The sequence below is a fragment of the Pseudoliparis swirei genome, chromosome 6, assembly GCF_029220125.1.
Source record: "Pseudoliparis swirei isolate HS2019 ecotype Mariana Trench chromosome 6, NWPU_hadal_v1, whole genome shotgun sequence".
NCBI lineage: Eukaryota > Metazoa > Chordata > Actinopteri > Perciformes > Liparidae > Pseudoliparis > Pseudoliparis swirei.
In genome coordinates, this window is record NC_079393.1 from 12,678,886 (window position 1) to 12,706,358 (window position 27,473).

The 27,473-nt window shown below is 41.9% G+C and overlaps 1 protein-coding gene across 1 annotated transcript in view; it reads right to left on the minus strand.

Moving 5' to 3' along the window:
* roraa (RAR-related orphan receptor A, paralog a) overlaps positions 1–27,473 on the minus strand; it is a 172,152-nt gene that overhangs the window by 94,765 nt on the left and 49,914 nt on the right. The window contains exon 2 of the mRNA XM_056416824.1: positions 14,210–14,224. Coding sequence (XP_056272799.1) covers positions 14,210–14,224 — 15 coding nt within the window. The remainder of the gene's footprint in view (positions 1–14,209; positions 14,225–27,473) is intronic.

Below are 27,473 nucleotides of genomic sequence, written 5' to 3' on the forward strand. Positions count from 1 at the left end.
GCTGACTCTTAATTTATACAGAACATTACCCGTTTCATGTTCTTTATGGCAAGGCTAATAAAATATGATGTGTCTAGTATGTGCATCTTGTTTATGATCACAATAAGTGTTTTTTTATTTTGTATTCAACACCGTTATTAATGCATCATTTCCCCCCCCCTTGCCTGTTGCCTGTCTCAAAGCTTCCCTTCCCCGTCTGAGAGAAAATTAGCTCGATTAGGAGCCACAGGTGCGGCGGCATCTGTTAGAAATCTGTCTGTGTACTGGCATTTTCTCAAAAAGATGCAGACTGAACATCATCCTAAACCTCTGCTGCGTGCTTATCAATCTCCAGGTAACAATAAAATAGCAGGCTTGCTTGCACCTGCGCGGCGGTATGTCCATATGCTGCTCTCCAAACAGGTAACAGAGGAAGTTAGCATTCATGCCCACAACGGGCTGATGCAACGCTCGGGCTAAATCATGCACAAGATACAGAAACAAGCCACAATGGTATTTCTTTTTAGAGCCGCTGGCTAAACGCGGTGGTAAGGCCTAATTAGTGCTACTCTGTAACAAAGTCTACTGACTACGTTCTGAAGAATGCCATGAGCACAAGCAGCGGTCCCTTATGTTATGCTAAGTAGGACTCCTGAGCATCATTATCATTCACAGTCTACTTGCCTGCAGACTCATTTATGCTTACATGTCACTTTCCTTCTATACAGTCTAATCAGCTGATTAACACACACACACGCACACACAGTGAAGACCTTTAAGGTTACGGTCCTTTTCCGAGTACTTCATCTACATAACCCTGTGTAGCAGGGTGTATTAAAAATAAACAGGAAATGGAAACAAATGGGCCTGTGTTGTCTTTCTGCAGAAAAGACTGGCCCGTGGCTCTTAAGCTGCAGCAAGGGAAACAAACACCACTGCCCGTGCCACGACTCCAGCTCCTCCGCTCGGCCGCCCGCCATTCGTGTCTTCCGTGCTCGTCTGTGAGCCGAGGACGCCACGCACAACTGTAGGCTTGTGGGTTAGAGTTCGACAATTTTATCACTTTAAGGAAGGAAAATTGTTGTAGCTGCATTTTGAGCACGTATTGTAGCAGAGTTCAAACACTTTCATTTTGATGCTATCAATTACCCTCTTTATTCCTCAATTCCAAACCCTTAAATATTAATATGATTCCATAATGAGGCTGAGTGGTCGGAATCACTCACTGTCCCTCAAGGCAGCATCGCAGTGGACGAGTGCACAGACCTCGCTTGATGAATAAAACCATCCCATTAAAGCTACAATTCACCACTCATACATGCCTCGGTGGAAATTGCGTCTTCCCCTTTGTCACAGGAACAAAATAAAAGGCTTTATGCTCAGTCTGCAGGTGCCTCCCCTAATAACTACATTCCTCATGTGGTGTCTTAGAGCAGCACGCTGCCACGTTGGATTTAATAAATTGTAAGAGGTTTGTGCATGTGTGCTATATGTAGGTGTGTGTTTTGTGGTCTCTGGTAAAAGTCCTCTGTACGATTCGAGGTGCAAGTAAGAATGAATAAACATAAACTCAACGAACCGGCATCGAAAACAATTGTCCACAAAATATTTTCGTAATTTCTTCTTTCAGCCTCCTGACAGGCTTGACAAACAGTTTTAAACTGCGCGATTCATTCTAAACTAAGGGTCAACGGTTTACAGGCAAAGGAGGACCTTTCAATTACTGCCTGATGAAGCCTGAAAAGAGACGGTCCTCTGTGGCGTGCATAAAATGAGAAACGAGACGCTTAAGATCACTGAAATTGTTACATTTCGAAAAGCAATTTTCCTAAATGGCTGAACAAGTTACTAAAATCAGACACCCAATTAGGATCTGATTTTTAAGAGTGGAATTAAAGGAGTGGCTCTTGTATCAGCCCTGTCTGGGGTACAGGAAACCGTTGCTCATCTCCACAGCGAGGCTTTTATATGGAGGACCCCATATCATGCAACTCACACAATCTAATTAGCTCGTCTCGAATGGAAGAACACTCATTCTGAAATGCGGCTAAAAAAACGGCACACGATAACTTGGGCTTCTGTTATTGTCGCATTTATCGACAGATCCTCCCTTTCATGTGTCACGTGACGCCGAGTAGCCATTCTACTGAATCATCACTATTTAGACAGTCGACTAATACGCTGTGAAATGAGCACCGCTTCGCCATCACAGAGCAAAATAAATCATGCTCTGAATAGAGCTTCTGACAAGAGCGTTTATTATTTCTATAATACTAGCAGCTTGATACGTCTTGTAATAGTGCATTAGGAAATGATCCTCTCTTGGAACTGCACTGACCTTTCACCGAGCAACTTAACATAATGTGCTTCAGAGAAACGAAGTGACAGCGGAATCTGCCCCTCACTTACAAATTCAAATCGTTACATAAAGCAATTCCTTATACATGAACACACACCCAGACCCTCGCACACACCCACACCCACACACACACACACACACACGAGAAAAGACGAGGCAACCCGTGAACCATGAAACATCTTCATCTATCTCTGTTCCCATGGCAACAAGTGAAATCATATTCCTTTTACAACTTTGTTCTCGACTCAAAAATGTAACCATCTGCTAAAAACATATAGTCACACAGAAAAGTTCTGTGATGAATATTTTAGGGGGCTTTGCTAACGGCTGCAGGCTCTATGGTCCCTGGCCAACGTCTTCCTTCGAGGCAGAAAACAGCCACATCCTCCCCCACCGTCGCTGGAGCAGAGGGGGATGTCCTTTTTCAGGAGAGCCCTGGCTGCTCGTTCACGTACGACTATTATTCTTCCACCAGAACGACTCAGAATTATAGCTGACCTGTCTTTTTTTCCGTTTTAAGCCAAACACAATTTGTATCACAGAGTATATATATATATATATATATATATACTGTACATAGTTCCAGGTTTAACTTTCTTTGTGGGGAATTTTGTTCCCACATAGATCTGCGTTCATGTTCTGATATCGTCTGTGATCACTGCAATAAAAAAATGTAGTCTTAAACGTTACGGAATGTCTAAATTCAGTGTTGCAATATTAGGTTATAATTGAAGGCTTCAGATTATCACTTAAAACTAAATGCTGCTTTGTAACTTTAAACCAACATTAAAAAGCACTCATGTATATATATATATATTTATATACTCGATTGATATTTTTAATATGTACAACACATCAAAAACTTTTATACAGATGAAAGAAAATGACCTAAGATCGACTTCTCTAATTTAGTAATGAAATACATATATATTTATTTATTGTCGAAACAGTTTTCTGCCTCAAAGCTGATTAACAATCATGCCACCAGGTTGTGAATAAGATAATATTTTTACACCTGAACAATCTTAATGATGAATATTTCACAAAAGCGTAATCAAAGAAAACAATCTTTTTTATTGTGTCTGCTAATAGCATCTTTGTTGGGACTAATTGAAAGTACAGAGTTACTTTGAGTCATCCTCTCAACCATAAAATGATCTATTCTCTGCTATTAAAGTCTATTATTTAGAATATTAATGGTATATGTCATTAGCGTTGCTCTGTGGACAACGATGGACAGGCAAACACGGTCATTCAGAGTCTATTCACTCCACTCTGTTATCCACCAGTTTCCTTGTAAAATGTAACGACTAAGAAATAATTACGCCTATGTGTTGATGCAAGTTACAGCTGGTGAAGTTCATGAGATCAGTTTAAGACAAAGTAAACCTGACTTACTGCTACTTGTGGCCACTGTAATATTATTAAGCAGATGCCTACAGTAAGCATGTTATCTTAATCACTATTGGAAATTAAAATACTGTTTGACATGAATATGCTAATATCAAGCATGTTAATATGCATACAGTAAGCAATGTAAAAATATAGCTCTTTTTTTTAAATCACACAATATTATATTTCCCTAATTGAATTGCAAAGGTAAATTATGCAGATTCATTTAGTTTTAAGGACACATTACTCAAATGTATGAGCTCACAGGGCCACAATAATCAATTAATAAAAAACTGAATTCAAGTATATAGTAAGTGTAACTTCTTTGAATAGTTAGTATTAAAGCTGCATTACATTTGATATACTTTTTGGCCATTTGGGGGCGGCAGGAAAGGCTGAAAAGAAAATGTCGTAATTATTATCCTTTTATAAAATTAGTATTTCAACCGTTAACTATTTACACATCAAGTCGACTTGGAGCCAATTCACCAATCATTTGGAGTTGTGATTATTGCATATACAATATTAACTCTAACAAAACTGCTCGTCACAAACTTTTCATGTGCTGCATAACAGGTTAAGTACGGAGGGTTTATTTATCCGAGAGGAAAAGCTGCAGTTGCAAAAGGTCGACAACAGAATCTGCAGGACAGAAAACAGAAAACGATGTCCAGGGCCCCAAAGCGCTCTGTGACAATTATCTCTGGGTTTGTAATTATGAGTGACACACTACATTTTTGAATTACACCAAACTGAAAAAATATTGATTAGTTCAGTTAATAAAAATATATATATTTGTGATTGGTGTCAATTTTAATTGTTGATTATTTAGATGTGTTAATTTAAAGGATATATGGTCACTAGCTGAAGTGATGACCAAGTGGAAGATATTGCATTAATCTGGAAATCAAAATCAATTTATATTCAAAAGCAGAATTGAATTGAATTCCAATCAACTGAAATCAACTCTGTTAATCTTTTGAACTACGTGAATCTAACATGTGACACTTAATAAACCACTGCCAAAATGTATGCTGGAAACCCGACGGGTCCAGTGTAAAAAAAAGGATTACATATGGAATTGCTACCCTAAATAATTATTTATTACACTTTAAAATCTGGCCATTACAGAAAATTGGTTTGCCATTTAATTTGTTTGTTAACATATATATATATTTTTTTCAATAACAAGACAATTGAAGCCCATTCCAAAGTGAAACGCCACCATAAAGGACCCCCATTAACAGCTATGCTATCCAGCAGGAACCCGCTCCAGACACCACAGCTCAGACCGCTCTCTCTCCCAGTCTGGACCAGTGCCAGAGAGCTTCACGTGGGTTGAAACCCCATTGTGTACCGGTGGGTTCGCTCCCCGTGCAATACATCACAGGCCGACAGGACACGGCCGAGGAATAAAAGGGACAACTGAACCGGTATATTAAGTACAACAGCATCCAATCCATAAAAGTCAGCATTAATGGCCAGGCTGGCCATTTCATATTTCATCTACAATGAGGCCAATTTAGAGGAGTTGAAATGAGCTGTTGGAAAGATGCCCTGTTTTTTAGCACAGTGTCACACAGCCACATTATTTATCTCCCCCCCCCCCCCCCCCCCTCTGCCCTCTTCACCTGCCAGAATTAATGGCTCACAAAGAGCTAATTATCCGGTTTAATCTGGATTATAATGCATGTTCACCTGACCAACAGCAACAGTTTGTGAAGCATATGTAGCGAGTCTGCGGTGTTCTGCTGACCCCGTGTCGAACATTACTCAGGAGAACGGCCGTTCTACTCACCAGATGGAGGAGGAACCAGCTCACTGTGTTCAGGAGAGTAAAGAGACGGGCTGAAACAACTCGCATTAACACCACAGCCAACACAGCTGTTTCATCCTGTGGTGATACTTGTGTCTGCTCATTTATGTTCCGACACCTTTTGGTTGTCTGGGAGCAACTTTAAAACATGACAGACCGGGCCCAAGACGTGGCATGTCACAGAGAGGAAATGTTTGCCTTGTTTTCTTCGAGAGGTTCCAGTTCAACCACATACGAGTGATGAGCACTATTGTGAGTGTCTGAGGCTCATTTTTCTTTCTTTTCCCCCTCACGATCCTCTAAAACCACTGGAACCAAACATAAACTCACAAACATCTGTAAACCCAATCCAGCCAACTAAAGGAGGGGAAGAAACATCACAGCAGAGCTTCTTCTGAATTTAAAAAGAAAAGTCTGCCAGTATTTTAGTTGTGGGTGCAACATTAGTGCCACCTGTTGAGGAATCACCTCTGGAGCTCAAAAGCATTAAAACATGTCGATGGTGCAGCTTTATGACATCACAGTGCTTCAGAGACTCGTGTTGTCATTAGAAGTAACACTGACATCTGCTGGGAGACGCGTGACTCCTGGCTGAATTTGGGGACAGATAGAGGAGTCACATGTACCGGAGAAGAGTAAGTTCAGAGTTACTGTCTTCAAAGTGTTTAAACTAATGACATCATAAATGTACGCAAACCCACCGAGGCACTGCGTGGGATGGGGGTTGTGGTAAGTGGTGGTGGGTACAGTTTAGCTCAAATACAAATACTATATCTATCCTTCCCTTGTTGACTGCATCCCCAGGCTTAGAGACAACTTAAAGTACCTCGTACCTCTTCCCTCCACCACAGCTCAGGAGAGTGGAGGTGGCAGTAGCGGGAGGAATAAATCATTTGGCACTTGAGGCCCCATGAGGAGACCAACTTTGCCTGTAAAATAATCACAAATACAAGTGAAAATGTTCCATTTCGAACAGCATGCTTCCTAATGTAAAAGTGGCAGGTGGCATATTTCAAGTTGGCTTTGATTGATCCCCAGCTGTTTGTAAAATTGTCTGTCGTCACAGAATTCAGGTCAGAGTGATAAGCATTGTGGGCACTCCCTCTGGGACTGCTGTTCACATGTTCTCATTCAGACGCCTGTGAGTACACCGTCCCACTGTGGCGGGCCCAACACCGCCGCAGATGGAGAGAGAGAAGGTTAAAAGAAAATACTATTCGTATTTAAGATATGTCACCGGAATTAACCACACAATGTTTAAGATGATACATTAATTTTACTTCTTGGAACATTTTATTTTTTTCTTGTTGAAAAACCTCTCGCAATCTTTTTTTAAAAAGCAACATATTACATGTGTAACTTTAAAATGACTATTTAGCTTAATAAAATTATATATTTATATATATATATATAAATATATATACACACACGCACACATATACATATATGAAGAACATTAAAGTGAGTGTTCTAGAGAGACAACCTGAGGAAAAAGAGCTCTTGCCATGAAGTGCATTTTGAAACAAAGTAATATTAAATAAGATGGCAGCTGTAATTTTTTGTAGTCGTTCTTTTTATTTTGCCAACCTGGCGACTAATCAAAGCTTCAAACAAAAGAAAGGAGGGGGGGGGGGGGTGAGAGAGACAGAAAAATGAAATAAAAACTACATGAGCCGTCATACTTTTCTAATGGGACTCTTTTAATCTTGCGAGGGAGCCTTTCAATAGTGAATTAGTCTTTTTTTGTATACCTTTAATGATTCCAAGAGGAATATATGCAAATCTCTGGCTAATGCTAACAGCGGTGACAAAGGAGCCAGCTCTTCCTGCTGCTCGGTGTTACCAGCCGGCTGTGCTGCAGTGGCCGGCATAATGCCTCCAGATTTCAACATGGCCTGCTGGATCAAACCCAGTAATGAATATATGTGTCTGTTCTCCGCGAGAAAGATTTCTCTCTTCTGCCCGACACCTTGGTCAAGGCTTGCTGTGCTTTTTAAGCTCCACTAGGATAGGATTTTAACCACCACTGCTTTTGGACAGAAGACATCTATATCTTATTTTACTCCATGAAAAAGATCACTTCACATATTCGGTGGGACAAAACGTCACCGAGCTTCAATTGCAGGTTAAATTAATTTCAGGGCGAGTGACAAAGGCTTATGTAAAAATTAAAAAAAAGGGAAATAAAAGGAAATGTTAATTTTAGAGCGCTATAATGAATATGCATATTAAATAATGTGATACAAAAATGCCATGAAAATCAACATTAAAATATCATAATTAATATCCACATGCCAAATATAAAAGTTAATCATTGCTGGAAAATAAATTGAGAAATACTTTGCCACATTATACTTGATGACGGAAAATCTAAACACATTGATGTAGGCATTTGAAATCCATCTATTTTCATTTTGAGGGCCTGCCTGGCAAAGTCTAAACGTGGTTAACTAGTCGAGGCAGAGTTAATCCTTTTATCTAGATCCCTGCTGCAGGGGATCCCAAAAACACTCTGATTAAAAAAGGAAACGTGGGCAATGAACAGTTTAAGAATCATGGGCCCTAAACAGATAAAGGCGGAACATCTTGTTGCTATGGCAGTGCATATGGAATGACTGGCGACAGTTCTCTCCCCGTCTAATATATTCACATTATTTATGAAATATTTTATAAGTAGCATAGCAAATGCTAAATATAAATCCCAAGAGATGCTCTGTGCCTTTCCAGCTGGAGTTGTGGACTGCCAGTGCCCGTGTTACACAGCTTTTTCTTTGGAAAGGCTGAGTGTTTGTTCACAAGACACACTGCTTTTGATTCCCCCATCCTCCGATTCTTCAATAAGTACAAAAAAAAGGAGAAGAAAAAGAAACCTCGATCTTTTTACATTGGCAGATAGAAACCATGAACAAAAGAGACAATTTGATCTGCTCATGTGGGAAATCAGATTCCCGTCGGAGATTTATCCAATGCACTCCAGGATACAAGGAAAGAACGGCCCAAAAAAAAAGAAAAAGGAGGAGGAAATTATAATATCATATAGAATAGTAGCAAGTAGTAGAAACAGAAATGCCTAACATCTCCGTGTAATTATTGTTCTCCAACGGCAAACGAAAAAATCATCAAAAGCAGGCAATGGCCTTTTAAGGCAGTCTGGACACGAGTGTAGGACCCGGTACCACGTTACACCTCCCTCTCCTCGAGATGCTGTGACGGAGCAGGACAACTGCACTGCTATTTCTCCTGTCAATACCCTCCCAACATCCATTTTCACCTGGCTGACACCTTTTACTGGTCAAGGGATGAATAAATCACACTTAGTGTACTCCCCTGGTAGTTTGACTAAAAAAAGGATATCAACATGAAGGAGGACTGCAGTGTTTTCCTGTCATTGCTGCCCCTGAGGTACGCTGAAAAATTACCGTTGATAAAATATCATTTTTCAAAGAGCTTTATTGCTCTTTTAATCCATCAGCCACAATGGATGGCTTCTGGGATGCGTTTCATTTCATCTGAACACAAACAATCCTTCAAAGGGGTTAATAACAGTTCCACAAATGAGTCATTAATTACCTGCTAATGGAATAATAGATGTGCCATCTACTGCAGCCCTACAACAGGAAAGGTGTGGAGCTTAAACTAATTTATCTTGGACTCCACTTGTCTTTGAGCTTCATTAGTGCCACTAACACAAGCACCATAATGCAAATAGAGGCACACAAACATGCTGATCATATTCTCTCCGATTCTGGTTATCTGTTTACATAATGAAAGAAAAATTCACGAGTGGGAATCATTTCAGCTGCATGGGAAGGGCAAGAAAAAGAAACTATGCAAATTGGGCTGTGCTCTAATTATCATTACTGCACGGATTCTTCAAAAATGTTATTTTAGATTTTTCCTCCATTTTATTGTTTGTTGTGGAATTCCTGCTATAAAATTAAATTGCAGTTTAAATGCAACCCAAGCATTAATCTAAATAAATTACTTGAGTCTAAAAAATGTAAGGGGGAAAATGATAGCAACTCTGTGCCACTTCAAGAAAAAGAAGAAGAAAAAAACTCTACAACCGTGGGCTGAATCTCACTTTGGATTATCAAATCAGATCTGACGGATGTGACACACTTGCAGTGAAAACTCACATTAATCTTCCTGCCGAATCAAAAACTAACACACGGGTATTTTTCATTCTAACTTTAGTGATAAAAGTAACAAATAGAGATGGATTTGGGGGGAGAAAAGAGTAGTTAATGAATGATGAATTAGAGACGAGGGGAAACATCATAAATTCTGACAAGGCGCCGTTGTCGGCTGGATGATAAACAGCACTGTTGGATGGAATCTGCCTCGCTGTGTATCTCTCAGACGCTGGATGCCACTTTATCTCTTCCATCCTGCTAGATTACACCTGCAGGGTTCAGGTGGGAATCAATCATTGCTATTATTACCTGAAGTCACAAGATGCATCTATCACCACTAAGGTTACCATAACCTCAATATTAACAGAGGAAAAGCCCCTCTAATAAACAGCAGAAAGGATGGTCTGGCTTGTGGGATTTCATCTTCCTTTCACTTTTAATAAGGCACTCGGAGGAATAAAGATTACAGGCCATATTTAGCATGCAGAACAAATCAGGCTCTTCCAGGCTCTTCTTCTCCTCCACTTCTCATTCTGGTTAGTCATTAAGACTGAAGAGGAGGAGGAGGGATGGGGGGGGGGGGGTGTCTAGTGTTCTCCTACCGCCTGCAGCTGCTGTCAATAAGGCTCTGCTAAGGCCCAATAAGTGTAAACTTAGGATGAGTCTCTACACGTCTCCACAAGCCCGGCTAGACCACTGGCACTCTCAGGGCTCTGCCGTGCACCACCAGACAGAACCAGTGGCGGAAGGATGGTTCAAGTCCTGGGGACAGAACCCTGGTAATGTTCATCTGCTTTTATAAGCCACCATTACACAATGGGGTCTCTGTAAAACAAGATGCAGAAAGAGAGAGAGTGAGCATCAGGGCAAAACTGGCTAAGCTTCTTTGAGGATTAATGGAATTTAGTCAAGTAGGAGTCTGTGAGTGCATTAGAGCAGCTGACATGAGGTCATGTCCCTGCCGAGTGTTTTCAAACGCCACCCCTGACATGAATCATTCATTGCCATTCAAATTAATATCATCAGCCGAATGAAATATCATTAACCGCCGCTAAAGCCATTCCATGATCATATACCTCCAATTAAACTATGATCACAGCATCAAGCCTGATAATAGATTCATGCCAATTAAGTTAGGAATATATCCAAACAACTTGTCACTTTGAAAGCAGTCTTGTTCTTCCCCTCAACATTCAACAACAGCACTCATTACAGTGGCTCCAAAACTAGAAATGGGGAGACCATGTAAATATTTAAAACCCTCACAAATATATAAATATTAATTCCAGAATGATTTGATGTGCTAAATAAATAATCCCTTGTTAAATAAATGTCACCCTAAATAAAACTTTAAAAACAGGATCTGGGGAAATGAAGATGAGATGAATCAGAGGGGAGGATTCTGGAAAGAGGGGAGTAAGGGGGAAATGTCATCTTTCACTCCACCCTTTTTGAATTCTTAATGGCAGCCATGCAAACAAGACGGGCTAATTAAAGCCCAGCAACCAATTAGGCGAGCTTTAGCTGAACCTTATGGGGCGGTACTGAGGCTGAGCTACAGAGGGGAATATCTGGTTGGAAGGTGGAGCTCCGGAGTCAACCGAAAACATTTCTCGACTTTTATTCTGAAACATGCCAAAACACAGGTTGTTAGTTCTCTCTCGCCTCTTAGATCAATACACGTTGGGGCTTTTTACTGCGAGCCAAGTGCAGCATCAAGCAGGATGTGCAGGAAGGAGGTTGGTAGGAGAGGGGACATAAATAAACCAAATATTTTTGTGAATAATCTGTAATCTCCTATGAAATGATGAATGAGAAGAACATTATTCATGATGCTCTAACGTCACACACACGCTCCGTAAAGTGCGACGTTACACAACCGTTTTCGTTTAACCTTTTCTTGTTCTCATCATCGGTTCTGAAAGTATAACTGTTCTATTGCTTCCGTCCCGAGCCTGACCTCCTCTGATGGAGGCCTGGTCCTACAGGCCTGCGGTCTCCCCGCACGATGGAGGAGACGTAATCTCGGGTGTCTCCGGGCCTATTCAGCTTCCCATTTGACTGCTTCTCCCAGCCTCCCGGCTCTCTGGAGGGCCGGGCCTTTATGCTGCCGGAGCCTGTCCTATCACACACTGGGCTGCAGGAGCAGCCCTTTTGTGATGGCTGTGATTAGTCTTTTGTGTTCCCAGGTAGAATTAAGATGAAATTCTACAGGCAGTCATTGTGTTCCTATCTTCAGGACACTCAAAGAAATATGTTGGGTTTTGAAGGGGTGAAATGAAGCCCGCGGGGCCTTGGCAGACCTTGCTCTGTGGGGAAATACACAGTGGAAACACAATGGGAACAATCTTGTCCTTCAGTTTCCTTTTGTGCTTTGCTGAACCTTACTCAGTGCTGCCCATTTACTGTAGCCTCTTTTTAACAGAGCAGTATTGTCTCACTCCAGTCTGCCTTTCCCTTTTTGCTAGCTTCTGAGAAAGACCCAAAGGCTGATGAGATGACAGCCGCGACTTTGCCAGAGTCTGGGAGACCCTCAGGGTTTATTACACACATTCCTCCAAGTGTTGGATATGCAAATAAAGTTTGGGATGGCGGCTTTCAGATGTGATAATTATGGATTTATTTGTAAGCTGTCACTTCCCTTAATGCTCAGGGACATCAAAATAAGTTCAAATGCGAGCATCAGAGAGGATCACATGTGCTAGTGTAGCAGAGATTCAAACAACATGTGATTCTCATGACACCAAAGGTCTGTCAATAACCACTCATTTAGACAGCCGTGTGCTTTGGAGACCTTCACTGCATGCAGTCCCGCTCAAAATGTCTGCGAGAAGATATTTACATTTTCTCATTCGGTTAGATATTCAAACATCAAGGAGCTTTTATCAGCGAGTAACGCACAAACAAAGAGAGCGATTTTTTTTGCCACCTCATCTCCCTGAAACATACTTGAGCTGTGTACAACGGCTTCAATCAAACCTCTGATTAAAAGCAGAAGAAGCTTTTTAAGATCCGAGCCGGTCCGCTTTCTGTTGCAACAGTCCTCAATAAATAGGACTCGATAAATAGCCTTACCCTTTAACATCTGGTGATTACATCAGCAAGATTATTGACAGGAGGACATAAAGAAAAGGGTTATTCGAGTCCTGCCAGATGTCGGGGAAAGACAACAAAGTGCCTCACAATGAATTGCACATCTATTGTCTTGCGTGAAGTGTTGCCTAATGGTGCGGGAGTAGGTGAGGTTTTCCAGCTGCTGCTTCAGCAGGAGTGGAGCGGGGAAGGCAGAGCGCCGTTCCTACCTGAGGAACAGCCTCGCTGGCAGGGCTGCCTCACATCAGACTCTCTGATGGAAGAACATGGCTGGGCCCGGAGAGCGCCATCTCCTTCCAGCTCAATTCTCAAACACTGGTCCGTCGGCCTCTCGGAGAGCTCTCCGTCACTGTGTAAGTGCACATTAAGGCCTGATAAAAACTATGGAATCCAGCCATCTGTCTTGATTTGCCGGTGTTAGTGAGAGGGGAGTGTGAGCACTGAATAGCTGCCACTCAGTGGAAGAGTACTGCAACTGTAGGTGGTTGGCTTGAGACACCTACATCTATACTGATATTTATCACTTACAAATAGATTAACTGGAACAATTATTGTTGTCGTTTTAATGAAAATTGCCTCATGAATGAAAACATGTCCAGGGATGAAACTGATGGTAAACATGTGACCCCCTTTTCACATGCAGAAGAGTTTCTTACTTGTCAGGTGCGCATCCATTAATAATCGTATTAATTTATGGTGAAATGAGCACATGTCAGATAAAGAGCTAGATAAAGACAGATTTTTATTTCTGAACATTTAATTTTACTAGTGCTTGCTTCCTTTATGGTGATCACTAACTTTAGCCTAGACATTTAATGTGTCAGTCTGTGACACTTACTCTTGCCTTGTTAGTCTTTAGAGGAGAGGGAATGTTGTAAAGCATCGTAAAATGTTGCAGCAGATTCTGAGAAACACTATTTTTTTATTTTTTTTATTTCATCGGACCAAAATACTTTTAGAAACATGTATCTGTGGATCGTAATACCTCATTAAGATATCAGGTTTAAAATAAGCAGTGCTAAACGGCTGATTCACCCCCGGTGTCTGAGGGAGAGGAACCACAAGTCCTCCCTTCCCGCTGCTGTCAGGCTGCACAACAAACTGCAGTAGATCGCTGGAGATCCTGGCAAACTCAACACTTTACTCAGCACTTTACTTTGTTTTCCCCTTGTTTCCTCTGTATATTTAGTATTTTAGTTTTAGTATTTAGTATTGTTATTGTGTTTTGTGTTTTATTTTTATTAATGCTCTAACGTGCACCCGCTGCTGTGATCCTGAAATTTCCCGACTGTGGGACGAATAAAGGATTATCTTATCTTATCTTATCTTAAAACCAGTTGAATACATCGACCATCACAAGCAAAACCCTGTCTGGTGTAGTTGATGTATTTCAAACAACAGCAGGTTGACGTGTGGTTTGGAAACAGCACTTACCTTTAATATGTGGTTCTGATCAGATGAAGACAGGAAGGACACAGCACCGGAAAGAGAAACACACAATTCATATCGTTAAATATCTTTTCTCTGGACGCACTGACCGTTGTGACAAGAGATCATTTTCAAATGATATGTTAAATCTTATTTTTCTGCCTAGGAAAATGTTGTCGTGAATAGCATTAAAATGTAACGGCACAGGTCACAATCCTTCAAAATATAGTGGAAGACAAGCAGTTACCTTGTAGACAAAGACCTGAAAACACGTCTGTATTAGCCCTCTGCTGGTTCCTTTCAGGAATTCAGATGATAAATGATGCACAAAATTCATCCTCTTATTACAGCACAGTCTGTTCATTTCAAACTAAATTAAATGTAATGATAAGAATCAGCGCAATGACAAACCGAGGTTAAATACTGTACCCTACTGGCAAGTACGTGTCTTATATTGATAAATGGAGTTCCCAGAGACTGTCTTTCTGTCGGTCCCCGACACACACACACACACACAAAGACAAACACAGATAGATAGAACTCACACACGTGATGCACACACGCTGAGGCTGTGGCTCTCTCGGGGCTGTTTCACAGTGGTGCCGGGCTGCCTCAGAGCACATTCTATCACGGGCGCCAGATAGCATCTGATGACTTGTGCGATGTAATTGAAGTGTAGATTACTATATCTCATGTGCTTGCCAGATCAAAATAATAAAATGCAGCGAGAGGGAGATAGAGAGTGGAACGTGAGCGAGCTACTCCGCTGTGGCAAAGTTGTGCATGCCTCTCTCCGCCGCTGGAGACGGAGAGAAACTATACTTCTCAGGAGGACGATATGCCACTTAGAAAATGGAATCCCCACCCAGCCCCCCACCTCCCTCCTAAACTGCACTCTGGATGAGTGTATGACAGGCCAGGACTTGTTCCTCTCATACAGAGAGAGGCGGAAGCCTGGGTGTTGAGAGATGGAAAAGTGTTGGAGGACATGGGCGTCACTGAGAGCTGACTGACAGCTGTGACAGCGCTGAGAGATGTCAGACGTTCGGCTTTACAGGGGTCAAACCTGGACGAACAGTTCAAGGACGCCAAAAAGCGCGGCAACTTCCAGACACATGATTGCTAACAGACTGATTCTGTGCATCGTCTTTATAGTTTGGGATATGAAGACAAAACAAATGTCCATATTAACAGGGTGAATACTTATATGGCAGCTTAGTGATGCTTCTGTGCGCGACGGAGGAAGAATCTCATATCTCAACTCTAAAATACATACGGGATCAATGAGAGGAAATGTGAGGGAAGAGATGGAGACGGTGGAAGGAGATGAGACACAGAGATTTTTTTTTTTTTGAAAGAGTATGAGAGGAAGCAGGAGAGGCTGAGCGGCATTGAGCAGAGAAAAGAGCGAGCGCACACAAAATGAGAAAATGATCAGGTTCACATGGAGCGGGGCCACCAAATGTGTCGTTGTGTCGCAGAACCCCTCATTACTGCACCTCATGGGCACTCGGCGTGGCCTTTGAAGTGCTTTGAGGAACATCATCCCATGAAACGAGCATAGTTAATCCACTTGTTAATCAAGTGTGCTCATGAGCTTATGTCTGAAGTGGCTCTTTCTCCTCGGAAGACTCAAAGCGGTCAAAGGAAATTGTGGCGGGGGCAAAAGACGAGGTATCCGAAATTTCAGACCAAATCCGAGTGCGGCTGTGTGAAAACAGACACACTGTGCCACATGTGTTGGACAATGTTGCTCTACAACAAGCACTGACTTCTAAGTGTCTTTCTTAAACCTTAAACGGCCCACGACTCAGCTAAATATAAACATGCATCCAATTTTCTGACTGTCTATTCAAGATAAGCATCTCTCATTTATTACAACAAACAAGGGTTCCTCTCCTTGGGTTCTTGTGTATAAAATGAAATGTTAAAGAGACGGCTGGGAACGGTGGAAGCTGGCTTCTCATGCTTGTCTTCCCCTTTCTCTCCTCATCCATTTCTGATGAATGGCTTGTCTCCCTTTCTCTCCACAGCAAACAGGAAACAGACAGGAGAGAGAGAGGGATGCCTAGCTCCTTCTCCCTCTCTCTCTCTCTCGCTCGCTCGCTCCCTCCCCCGCCCCGAAGCCTGTGGGTCGCTCTGAGGCACAGCCACGGAGGCCTCGCGCTGCCTCCCCCTGCTGCGCCAACAAGTCTCCTTTTCACTTCAATTAATGAGCCATAAATAAACCAATGAAGGTGTCAACAAAGAGCACCATTTATCATGGCTTTCACCAACTCCGCTTTATCTGACGAGGAAAGCTCATTCCCAGCCTACAGTTTGCCGAGACAAAGACAATGCAAAAAGAGAGAGATTTATTCCTGGACGAACACTCCAACCTAGAATTCATCTTGCACAGGGACTCTCACAGGTGCAGTGATTTGACAAATATACCGGGAACAGTGGGCCTGTGCCTTTGTTAGATTCCCACAGTCAGACAAGCAATAAATTTGGTTAAGAGTGGGGGACAACACTCTCACAAAGCTCCCGAGAGGCTGCCAGGGAGCCCATGTTTAAGACACTTCTTTCTGTCTCGGTCTACTTCGGGGCTGTGGATCACAAAAAGGTCTCAGAGAAAAGAAAGAAAAAGTGAATACGAATGAGAATGAGAAAATCTGTTGAAAATACCGGCCTGGTCTGAGCAGCAGGAAGAATTGCTTTATCAGGGTGTCCCATAAATGTCACTTTGAGTCAACAATGAGGGGGGGAAAAAATATTCAGCACTGAATCATAGACCCTCCTCTGAACTGCACGGCTCCTAGAATCATGCAGCAAGCCGAGGTGCAGTACTATCGCGAAGTGCTTCGGAGAAAAGATGAAAACTCCCTGAATAATATATGACAGCTTGGGTTTTGAATCCGACATTAAAAGTGATGACGTGAGTACAAACTCGGCTCCGCTTCATCTTGGATCCACAAATCAAAACCTAACGGCATGAAAGTAAACGTAAATAGTCCATCTTCATAGTGCAAGCATTCGCAATGTAAAATAAAATAATAATAACAACAACAACAAGCAGGAGCTTTTGAATACTTCAGAACGTGAGCGTTTTCTGCCTGGCAGCTAAGCCGGAACTAGTGTCTATATGATCCTGCTAAACCAATTAATGGTTCCTGTTAACCCACTCATCTTTGGGGAGGATCGTCTTTCTAAATAATACAGCAAGATGTCCCCTATCCACCACGCGGCCCACACACGCTCTGACAAAGACGAGCAGATTGTCACTTGAATCTGGGGCTCGTCTCACACCACAAACACACACTTCAACTCATACATTGTGCACAACACGGAGAGCGGTGGAAGTCTTTGTCTGGGTGAGGAGTGAATCCCCGATCTGAACGCCTCCACACGCCAGACACTTTGATGGCGTCTTATAAAATCTTCACGAAATAAACTAGCAAGTACAGCATATGATGTTTAGACTATTCAGACAAGGGAAAAGAAGGCGAGGGAACACAATCAAACCCATTACGGCAAAAGGGGATATTAAGTGCCGTTATCACAGAAAAGCATATAGCATTCGCACAATTTTCCAAGCCAGCCCCAGTGATATAAATGTCCAGCAACCATAATCAGTCTGGGTTACAGACACGGCCAGAAAGCCACGATAAATGACATTTCCCAAAATCACGCTGACATTTTCTCTTATCAAGCAGCAGGCACTGGCATGGGGAGAGCAGGCTTGTCAGTCAGAGGCAGACAGGCCTCACACCTTATCACAAGGGCACTCAGCCTCTCTGGAGCTAATGCTGAGGCCGGGGATGGCGTTTAGAGATGGGGCTAAGGGGCAATACTGAAGCCGAATCTGGGGCGCGGTGTAGTCACACCGGGTCTTGGATCTCTGGGTGTTTAGAAACGGTGGCTTGGAACTGGTCCTCAGATGGAGCCGATGTGGAAAAACACTGCTGTACTTCTGCTTTGGTTGGAGCCGACTTTATAGCAACGGATGCAGATAAGGCTGACGCTACAGCGTGACTCCCCTCCCCCCCCCCCCCCTCCCCCCAGCCCCCTGCCACCGCTGCTCTTCCAGTCAGCCTCCCTCGGAAGCAGACACAGAGCGGGAAATTAAATATTTAAGGTCGATAATGACGCTCTTCATTAACATGTGATTCCGAATAAAAAGTGGAATACAGAAATAATAGAATGCCTATAAGCGGACGTGTTGAATGAATGTCGGTGGCGATAAAAGGGAGCGAGCGAGAGGGAGCTCTTGGTTGGGGAGAAAATGATTGAGGGAGAGGGGAAGAGATCAAAAAGAAATGGTTGTCTGGGGGGAGAATTGAACATATAGTGTCATTACTGATTGTCATGAATTTTCTGTTAACTCCATATGGATTATTTTCCCTCTATATTTGTTTTCTTTTAAGTGTGACACATCTTATTGTGGCCTTGCCATTTGATAAGTTTCTCTCATCATCATCCAGTAGTTATGTTACTTCAAGAGCCCATACGGCTCATCACTGTCAAATCTCAGACCGGACTTCCAACTTTCTTAAAGCAGCTGGCTCAGCATCTCAACACTAACAACCGTCAGCGAGATGTCTCTCTCTCTTCCTGACAGCACGCGGCCACCTTAACATAATGCAACGTGGGTAAGAAGCCCGAGTCGTCCTCCTGGAGGTTTCACCGAGGCTCTGCAATTGGCCGGTGTGTTCACGAGGTAACGGATCCAAGGGAGCGAGTCGCGTTTCTTGTGTGATGAGGGATTGTGTTTGAGATGGCTGTCTGAGGCGGCATTGTGGCGGTGAGACAATACAAGTGGGAGAGAAAGCCTCCCTCCTTCCCCGACAGCACGCATTGGGAGTCAGAGCAGAAGATCCTGCTAAGCCTCGGTGACTCACGGCACAGCTCGCAGTGCAAAGCGTCAGCTGTGTTCCTCTGATGTGTCGGAGCTTTTCAAAGTCAAAAGCATTACTTCAGGAATGCAGGGTTACAATCTGCATGACATGAAGGACCAAGCAAACAAACACTTGTGTTTATGAGTAGAGAGCGTCGACAAAACAAACAACGCGAGGAAGAGAACTTCTGGTGTACATTACACATGAATGCCATTTGGAGATCTTTTTTTCTTCTTCTTTCTTTCCCCCATGTAGCCAAACAGCACTTGGAACTTGTAGTTAATTGTACGCAGGGAGGTGATGGATGGTTAATAGGGTATAAATTATATAACAGCAGGTAAGCACAATACAGTCATTAGATTCCAATGCTTTTGTTATTTTCCCCAAGAGTAGCTGCAGTAATTGATGTCTCGCTCTTTTGTCTGTTTGTCTTACCCCGACAGAATCAGCCAGATAATTCACACTCGGCTGCCACACTGGCACTCCATACAAAGCAACAGGGTTTTCTCCAACTGCGTGGAATAAAAGGCGACTATGGAGAAAAGTAATTTGGAATACGATGCAAAAAGATGTCAAACCGGGGGATTTGTTTTCAGAAAAATACTCTGCGACATTAACAACGTGGATATTCCCTCTCAATCAGTGCATACGGATGCAGTTATAATTTAAAAATTGTATAATAACATTGACAGGGTGAACAAATGAAATATTTTAAATAGCAACTGAAGACTGAAGACAGAAAACAAACATAACTGAGTGACTTCCTGTCTGAAGTCCTCAACTGAAAAGGTCACAAAGGAGTCACTCACAGAATCCACATCTAATGAATCCAAATTCCAGTGGATTGAATTTCTGTAATGACCTACTGTGCTGTAGCTTAATACCCAGTTATGGTAGAGCATACACACAGGAACATCATTATTTGTTTACTCCTGCCAGTCTCTGGAGTCTGTGAGTTATCTTGGTGTTTATGCTCTCTTTGTGCATCAGTGATTTCACTGCTGTCATCTTTTACAGAACGACACACACATTATTCATAACACTGTGTGAGTGTGTCCAAAGCCACTGATTATATGTGTGATTTATTTTATTATCGTCCTCTCCGAAAACCGCCTGTGTCTCTAAACAACAACAACAACAACAACGTCTTATTTTGTTTGTATTTTACCGATCCAACATTTCAGAGGCGGTCAAATATGCATGACAATAAAGAGGACTGAATTAAATATTAAACAACGCTCTTGGTTTTAACGTACAGTAAGAGAACCTTTGTTGTCATCATCACAAATGGACCAGACATGACAACAAAACATAGATGAGTCATTCATATTGTTTTGAGTATATGGGCTGCTATGTCTCTTTATAATCGTCATGAAAGTTCTCTGGAGCAGTCTATTACAGAGACAGGGCTACTTGACCCCCCCCCCCCCCCCCCCCATGGTCTTATTTATTCCCCTCTGACATTTGTTCTTCATTGTGTGCTGTGCCTCCAGCCAGTCAGCTCCCTGTCCACTCTCTTAAGTCTTTAAATGGGACGGCACAACTGAGAAGATTTGTGGGGGGGGGGGGGGGGGTGATGTTATTGGGACCATACTGAATGAACAAGGCTGATCAGAAATGATCACGTCAAAGAGATTCAATTATAGCCAGAGAATCACTCGTCAAAAAAGTAGATCCTTTCTATTGTGGGCACACAAAACACACGGCGATGGTGCTCGCCTTTTTAATAGGAAAATGAAAATAAAAAAAGTAGTGATGCTTACCATTTGACATTCATTTTTCAGGGAAGATATCTGACGCCCAGCACACTAGCTGTGATCAATATCTAATCTGGAGAAATAAATTGCTGCTGTTTGTCTTTCATCTTTGAGGAAATGTAGAAGCATTCTGACAACACCGTGGAAGCAGTAATCAAATAATGAAATAATAATTTGGGGAGGAGGGGGAAAAGAAGCTCTGGTATTCACTGCGACCCAGCACTGTTGACATCCTTGCATCTTGTATAACAAGAGGAGGAGGGGGGGGGGGGGGCTACAGCAGAGATCATCTCCTCTCTTTGTCAGAAAGCAAAGCGATGAATTGGATATCTAAGAAAAGGTAGTGGTCCCCTGTGTACACTGAATAGTACACTGTAACATGCATGGATGTCATACACTTGTGCTTCTGACCTTCCTCTCTCTGACAGTAAAGAACTCCATTTATACTCAGCCCTTGTCTTTGCAATTACCATGTTCCAATCTCGCCTTGTCCCCACAGTCACAGGCAATACCCAGAAGGATCGGCAGTCTTTCTTCGGGTGCAGCAATTACCGCCCCTATCTCTTTGAAACAAAAAGTTTGGTGTAGGATATTAGAAAATGTCAAATTCAGGTTATATTTCACTTAAGTCCAAAGGCAATGCGGCTTTCTCTCAGGAAATACTATTCTCACAGCCTTTGCATTATGCATGAATCTCGAGGTCCGTCATTTTTTTTCTTGAGGATGCAAAGGAGTACTGTTTGCTTTCAGAAAGTGTAGAAGATCAAAAACAAGAAAACACCAGGTATTGACATTCATGGAAGCATGTCTTTCCCAATCAAATGTAGCAGCTCTATCAAATGTAAGGTGATCGACTTTAATGTGGATTTAACTTTTTTGACAAGTCTTTATTAAGCATCACTTTTCCAGAGTCAAGTCAAACAGTTCCTCCTTCGGTGATGTGCATGAACTGTGGCCTCTTATCACAATCCTGCAGGACAGACTAATCACATTCCAGTCTTTCACCTGCATGCCTGACATGCTTTGCTAGAGCTCATGATGAACCTTCTCGGGCAGGCATGACACCACTCTGTCACTGATGGTGCCAGACGTTCATCTGCAGGAGGAAATTCTGCCATTGCTCGCTCCATTACTACCACGACTGTTACTACCGGTAATAATAACAGCACTGATAATGAGACTTTTACTACCACAGTATAAAAATAAACATTTTGTTTGGCCGTCACACCGTCTGCTTACATTAACAGCTGAAATATAACATTAAATAAACAGAGACGATAGCAGGCTAAGTGTTTCAATGGGAGGGGGTCCATACAGAAATATCACTTTTTAAACATATTGCTAAAACCACTTGCATTCCCTGTGGAAATGGGAATGCATTTTTAATCAGCACGTTAACTAGATCATTACTAATTATCCGAAAGTAAGAAGATTGGCTCACCAAACCCACAGTAGACTTTTATTCTAAATGCTTAAATCTAATACTCATCTTGCTTTCCTACATTAGTTTGTAACGATCTAGGGGTAATATTGTAAACCAGACGCTCAGTTTCACATAAAAAAGGAACAGCAACTCTGTAAATATCCGGTGATGTTTTTTTAATCTTTCTTATACCACAGTGTTGCTGAATATTAGATATTTGTCATGAACAAAATATAGTTGTTAAAAAGTGTCTATGTAAATATTTAGACATTTATGTCTTCCTTTATTTATTATATGTACAGATTTCTAAAATGACTATTATTGCCTGATAAAGTTCTTCCAGCACATTTCAGGAAAATCTTTATACATTTTGTATTATTCTCAAGATCCCAAATTCCTAATCTATTTTGGACTATTATTCCTAAACTGCATTCAAAAATAAAAGAGACAGATTATAATCTCAGAATATGTGTAAAATGCATTTAGTGTCACTGGTTGCCATCTGTTATTGGTTCTATGTCTTGAATCTCTGATAACAAATATAATACATGATGATTAACTTCCTTTTGTTTGTGTAATCTGATGGTGGCCCAGTACGCCACATCAAAGAAGGAGATCAAGGGGTTTGTGTTGGACAGTATGTGAATGCCATATATATTTCAGATTCGAAGCATCACACACACAACCTATCTACATATATAATACATGCGTTACAAGTATGAGGAATATTTTTTTTTGGGAATTTCAAAATATGATGACTTTGCTTCAGGCTTTTTTTCCCCAGAATTCTCATCTTGTGAAAAAGAGCTTGGTTTAAACCAAGATGTCCACCAAAAGTTGAAGTCAAACTTCTGCTAACATTTCAGTACAGACTCCTGAGTCTGCTTCGGGACTCTAGTCGTACAACTTTCACTGCGGTGAAGCATGTGTGGCCTGATGGAAAAGTGGTCTGGTGATGTCACACTGTGAGGCCGCCACACCCTTTTCCTTTCTCTGCTGCCACTGCGACCCTCCATGACGCTTCTTTTCCTCCCCGTTGTATTGTCGTGTTTGCAAACACTGACAAATCTGCAACGGAACATCCCAGATCGTTTGACAAAGGACTCATGGGTGGTATATGCAATGTCCGCTGTCCAATTAAAAAGCCTCCCTTGTGAGGTCACTCGCAGTGAGATTTTAACCAGTTTGGAAAGAAACTGTCGATGAAGTGTTATGAAAAGGAATGAAGCTGCGTTACACAAATTACTCTGGAGAGGATCTGGAAAACAATCTGCAGACATCTGCATCCTAGTAGTTTAGCATCGTTATACTAGTTCAGGCTTGGTAAGGACAAGTTAAGAGCTGCAGTTGCTACAGAAACAAAACAGGATGGACAGTATTGTCGGTGCTTTAGTTGAAGGTCTGGGATGAATAGACATTCATTGTGTCTGGTTGGGGATTTGAAGGAGTTTTAAGTGAAAGAAAAAAAACAGTAATATCCTGTTTTGGCAGTAGCGTAGCTTGTAATGGAAAATACAAGCTTTATATATCCAAAATACGTAACCTTTAACCCATTACGTAATTCCTCAAGAGGAAAATGAATAATATCCCACCAGCCGACTCCCAGTTTGGGACAGTGCAGATGAACCTGAAAACAGAAAATAATCTGGGAAGTCAAGGTGGACAGATGGTCGTGCTACGGGGTTGAGCCTCATCATTTTAAGTGAAATCATGAAAAAAAAGGAACAGCATTACCTCAAAGGATTGCTGTTCACAACATGAGAGCGGTTGCTCATTTTCCCCGGGTTAGTCAGGATAAATTTCCGCGTAAAAATAAGTCTGTCAAAAAAGTCACTTTTAATCCAGAGGTAGCAACTCATCTGAGCAAAAAACAAAGCCTTCCTATTACTTGACCTCCGAGATGAGAGGTATTCTCAACCGCTGGTGAACGCATATTCAATTACAGGCAGGAAAAAGCTCCAGGGTGCCGAATGGGTGAGGAAAGCCAGACTAGACAGAAATTAAGCTTGTTATCGACGGATTTTTCAACTTCACTTAATTCAGCTTCTCTTTACGGATCCTTGCCATACCCTCCCCCCCGCTCCTCAATATGGAAGCATGATTTACATACTGCAGGTAAACTGGGGAATAAAGAATGCAGATCCTATTAAACCTCTCGGGAGCTAATTAGTTACAATTAAGTTTCTGCTTCACTTGTTGTGTGGGATTATTTGGTAAACACCTACAGAATGTTGAAAGAATCTTGGCCTTTTCCCTGAACTTGAGAAGCACTCTACTTATCTAGTGGAAACTTATCCTTTAGAAGAAAATCACATTAATTAATCTAAAAAGGATCCCGAGTTGAAATATTGACATCAAAGTTGACAGAGACATGGTGAAGGAGCAGAACATTCACTCTCTGGCTTTTTTAAAGAGGTAAACGATGTACATAATTCGACGCTGTGAACACAAAGAGTGGCCAGTGTTACTATCAAAGAGGGTGACGGACTCATTGCACAACCAAGGCCTGCTTGAGGTAATTGAATGCTGACTTCATTAACCTTGATGTTCAGTATTAAGCACCACTTCCACACTCATTATGCCCAGACACATCCTACACTGAGAAACCACACGCGGACAAATAACACAGACAAAGATAACAGAAGCGATTGTGTCCGACTCGCTGCTCTGCTGAACTGTTCGCGACAAGCAAAGAGCAACGTCACATGACATTAGACAGCGACGGCTAAGGCCTTTCACCTGCCTCTGCAGACGAGCCCCACAGCCAGTCGGAGGTGCGTCCCGTGGCTTAGTCCTGTCATCACACGTAACCATTCACTTGTGCGTTACGAGGGTCCACACGGCATGTCCTTTTCTGTTACAATGCCCGCTAAGTGACAGATGGAGTTTCAGCTGGCCTGTCAAACAGTCACATACAGGACTGTCTCAGAAAATTAGAATATTGTGATAAAGTTCTTTATTTTCTGTAATGCAATTAATAAAACAAAAATGTCATGCATTCTGGATTCATTACAAATCAACTGAAATATTGCAAGCCTTTTATTCTTTTAATATTGCTGATTATGGCTTACAGCTTAAGAAAACTCTAAAATCCTATCTCATAAAATTTGAATATTTCCTCAGACCAAGTAAAAAAAAGATTTATAACAGCAAAACAAAATCAAACATTTGAAAATGTGTTTCCAGGTGTTTCGAGTTAATTAGACGATTCAAGTGATTTGTTTAATACCCTACTAGTATACTTTTTCATGATATTCTAATATTTAGAAATAGGATATTTGAGTTTTCTTAAGCTGTAAGCCATAATCAGCAATATTAAAAGAATAAAAGGCTTGCAATATTTCAGTTGATTTGTAATGAATCCAGAATGCATGACATTTTTGTTTTTTTAATTGCATTACAGAAAATAAAGAACTTTATCACAATATTCTAATTTTCTGAGACAGTCCTGTATGTATCTGACACAAACTTTTGCACTAAAAACATCACAGGGAGCTTCGAATGAATGAGGCGGCTGCCTTTCCTCACGCAGGGCTCCCGTTGGTCTGCTCGTGGCCTGAGCGCTCGCCCCCCTGCATACAGGCTAATGGTGTTTGACGTCTCGCTTTCATGGGTCAAGATGTGGAGTAAGCCACAGAGCGCTCCAATCACATATTGTACATAGTAAGGACTAACAAGTTCCTTCCTCCTCCGGAGGCTGTCGAAAGTAAAGGTGGAGTTGTTAATTATTTTTAGTGCCTGCCCAAACAGATCTGCACATTCACCAGGTCTGAAACAAAGATTTAAGCCCATTGAGGAACACTAATGTAATGGGATTCTGGAGAGGTTAATGACAAATACATGTTTTAAAGAATTTTAATCTGAGTGCTTTTTGGCTTTGTTGACTTATTATTGTCTATTTTTTGCTGCATATGGTATTTGTACTCTTGCTTTTGTCTACTCTGTATATTTTACACACGGTTCATGTTTTTCTGGCCTGGATAAGGAATCCCTCATCCAAAGGTGTTCCCATCAATTCATGATATATTTTATTCTGAAGTGAATTAAATGTATTTTGTAGTGCTAAAACATAAATACAAAACTAATTCAGTAAAGAGCAACACATGTTTTCCGATCTGTTCCGTGTCCCTGATTTATTGGGAAATCCAAATGCGATGTGAACAGTTTCTTTGGAATTACTTTCTTCAACCGAAATAGTGAAACGATTCACAGCATCTTCCAGAGAAACTGGGATTTTCATTTCATTTCTTTTCTTGAGGGAAACGTTGCGGTGTACATTTCTTACTCACTTTTCTCACCTCCACTGAATTAGGGTGGAGCCAAACATGTAGATGACAAACTCAAACCTGAGAAAATACAATGTAAACTATCTCTATTGCTGGACACCAATAAGAAAATATGTTTAAGAATTTTTTTTATTTTTTCATTATTTATTTAAATTTGGGTGAGCCACCACTAATGGAGTTTAAAATGTGGCCTTAATATGAACTGATGTTAACAAGCAGCACATTACGTTACCTTTTTCAGCTGGTCTGCGAGCTACATGCCAAGTTGACATTGGCATTCAGTGCGCAAGCAAAGTGTTTCATATTACGGCAGAGAGGGAACTGGCACCTGCTGGGCCAACACGCCATATACTGTAATGTAGCTTAGCAGCACTTGGCCAGCTCATTGCACTACAAAGTGAGATCTGAGAGGGAGCGAGAGGAAGATCGGGACTCTTTTCACACCTTGTCAGACTGACTCACCTCTGCGGTCAGTGGTTTTCCTGTTAACGTGAGGCTGTGCACGTTCAAGACCAGTCAGTGGTTTTCCTCTACACTAGAGGTTCTAGCTGTTTCGGACCGGTCAGTGTTTTTTCTCTGCTCTAAAGGCTGTGCCCATTCAAGAACCATCAGTCGTTTTCCTCTGCACTAGAGGCTCTACCAGTTCCAGACCGGTCAGTGGTTTTCCTCTGCACTAGAGGTTCTAGCAGTTCTAGACTGGTCAGTGGTTTTCCTCTGCACTAGAGGCTCTACCAGTTCCAGATCAGTCAGTGGTTTTCCTCTGCACTAAAGGCTCTACCAGTTCCAGATCAGTCAGTGGTTTTCCTCTGCACTAGAGGCTCTACCAGTTCTAGACTGGTCAGTGGTTTTCCACTGCACTTAGAGGCTCTACCAGTTCCAGACCGGTCAGTGGTTTTCCTCTGCACTAGAGGCTGTGCTGAGCCCCAC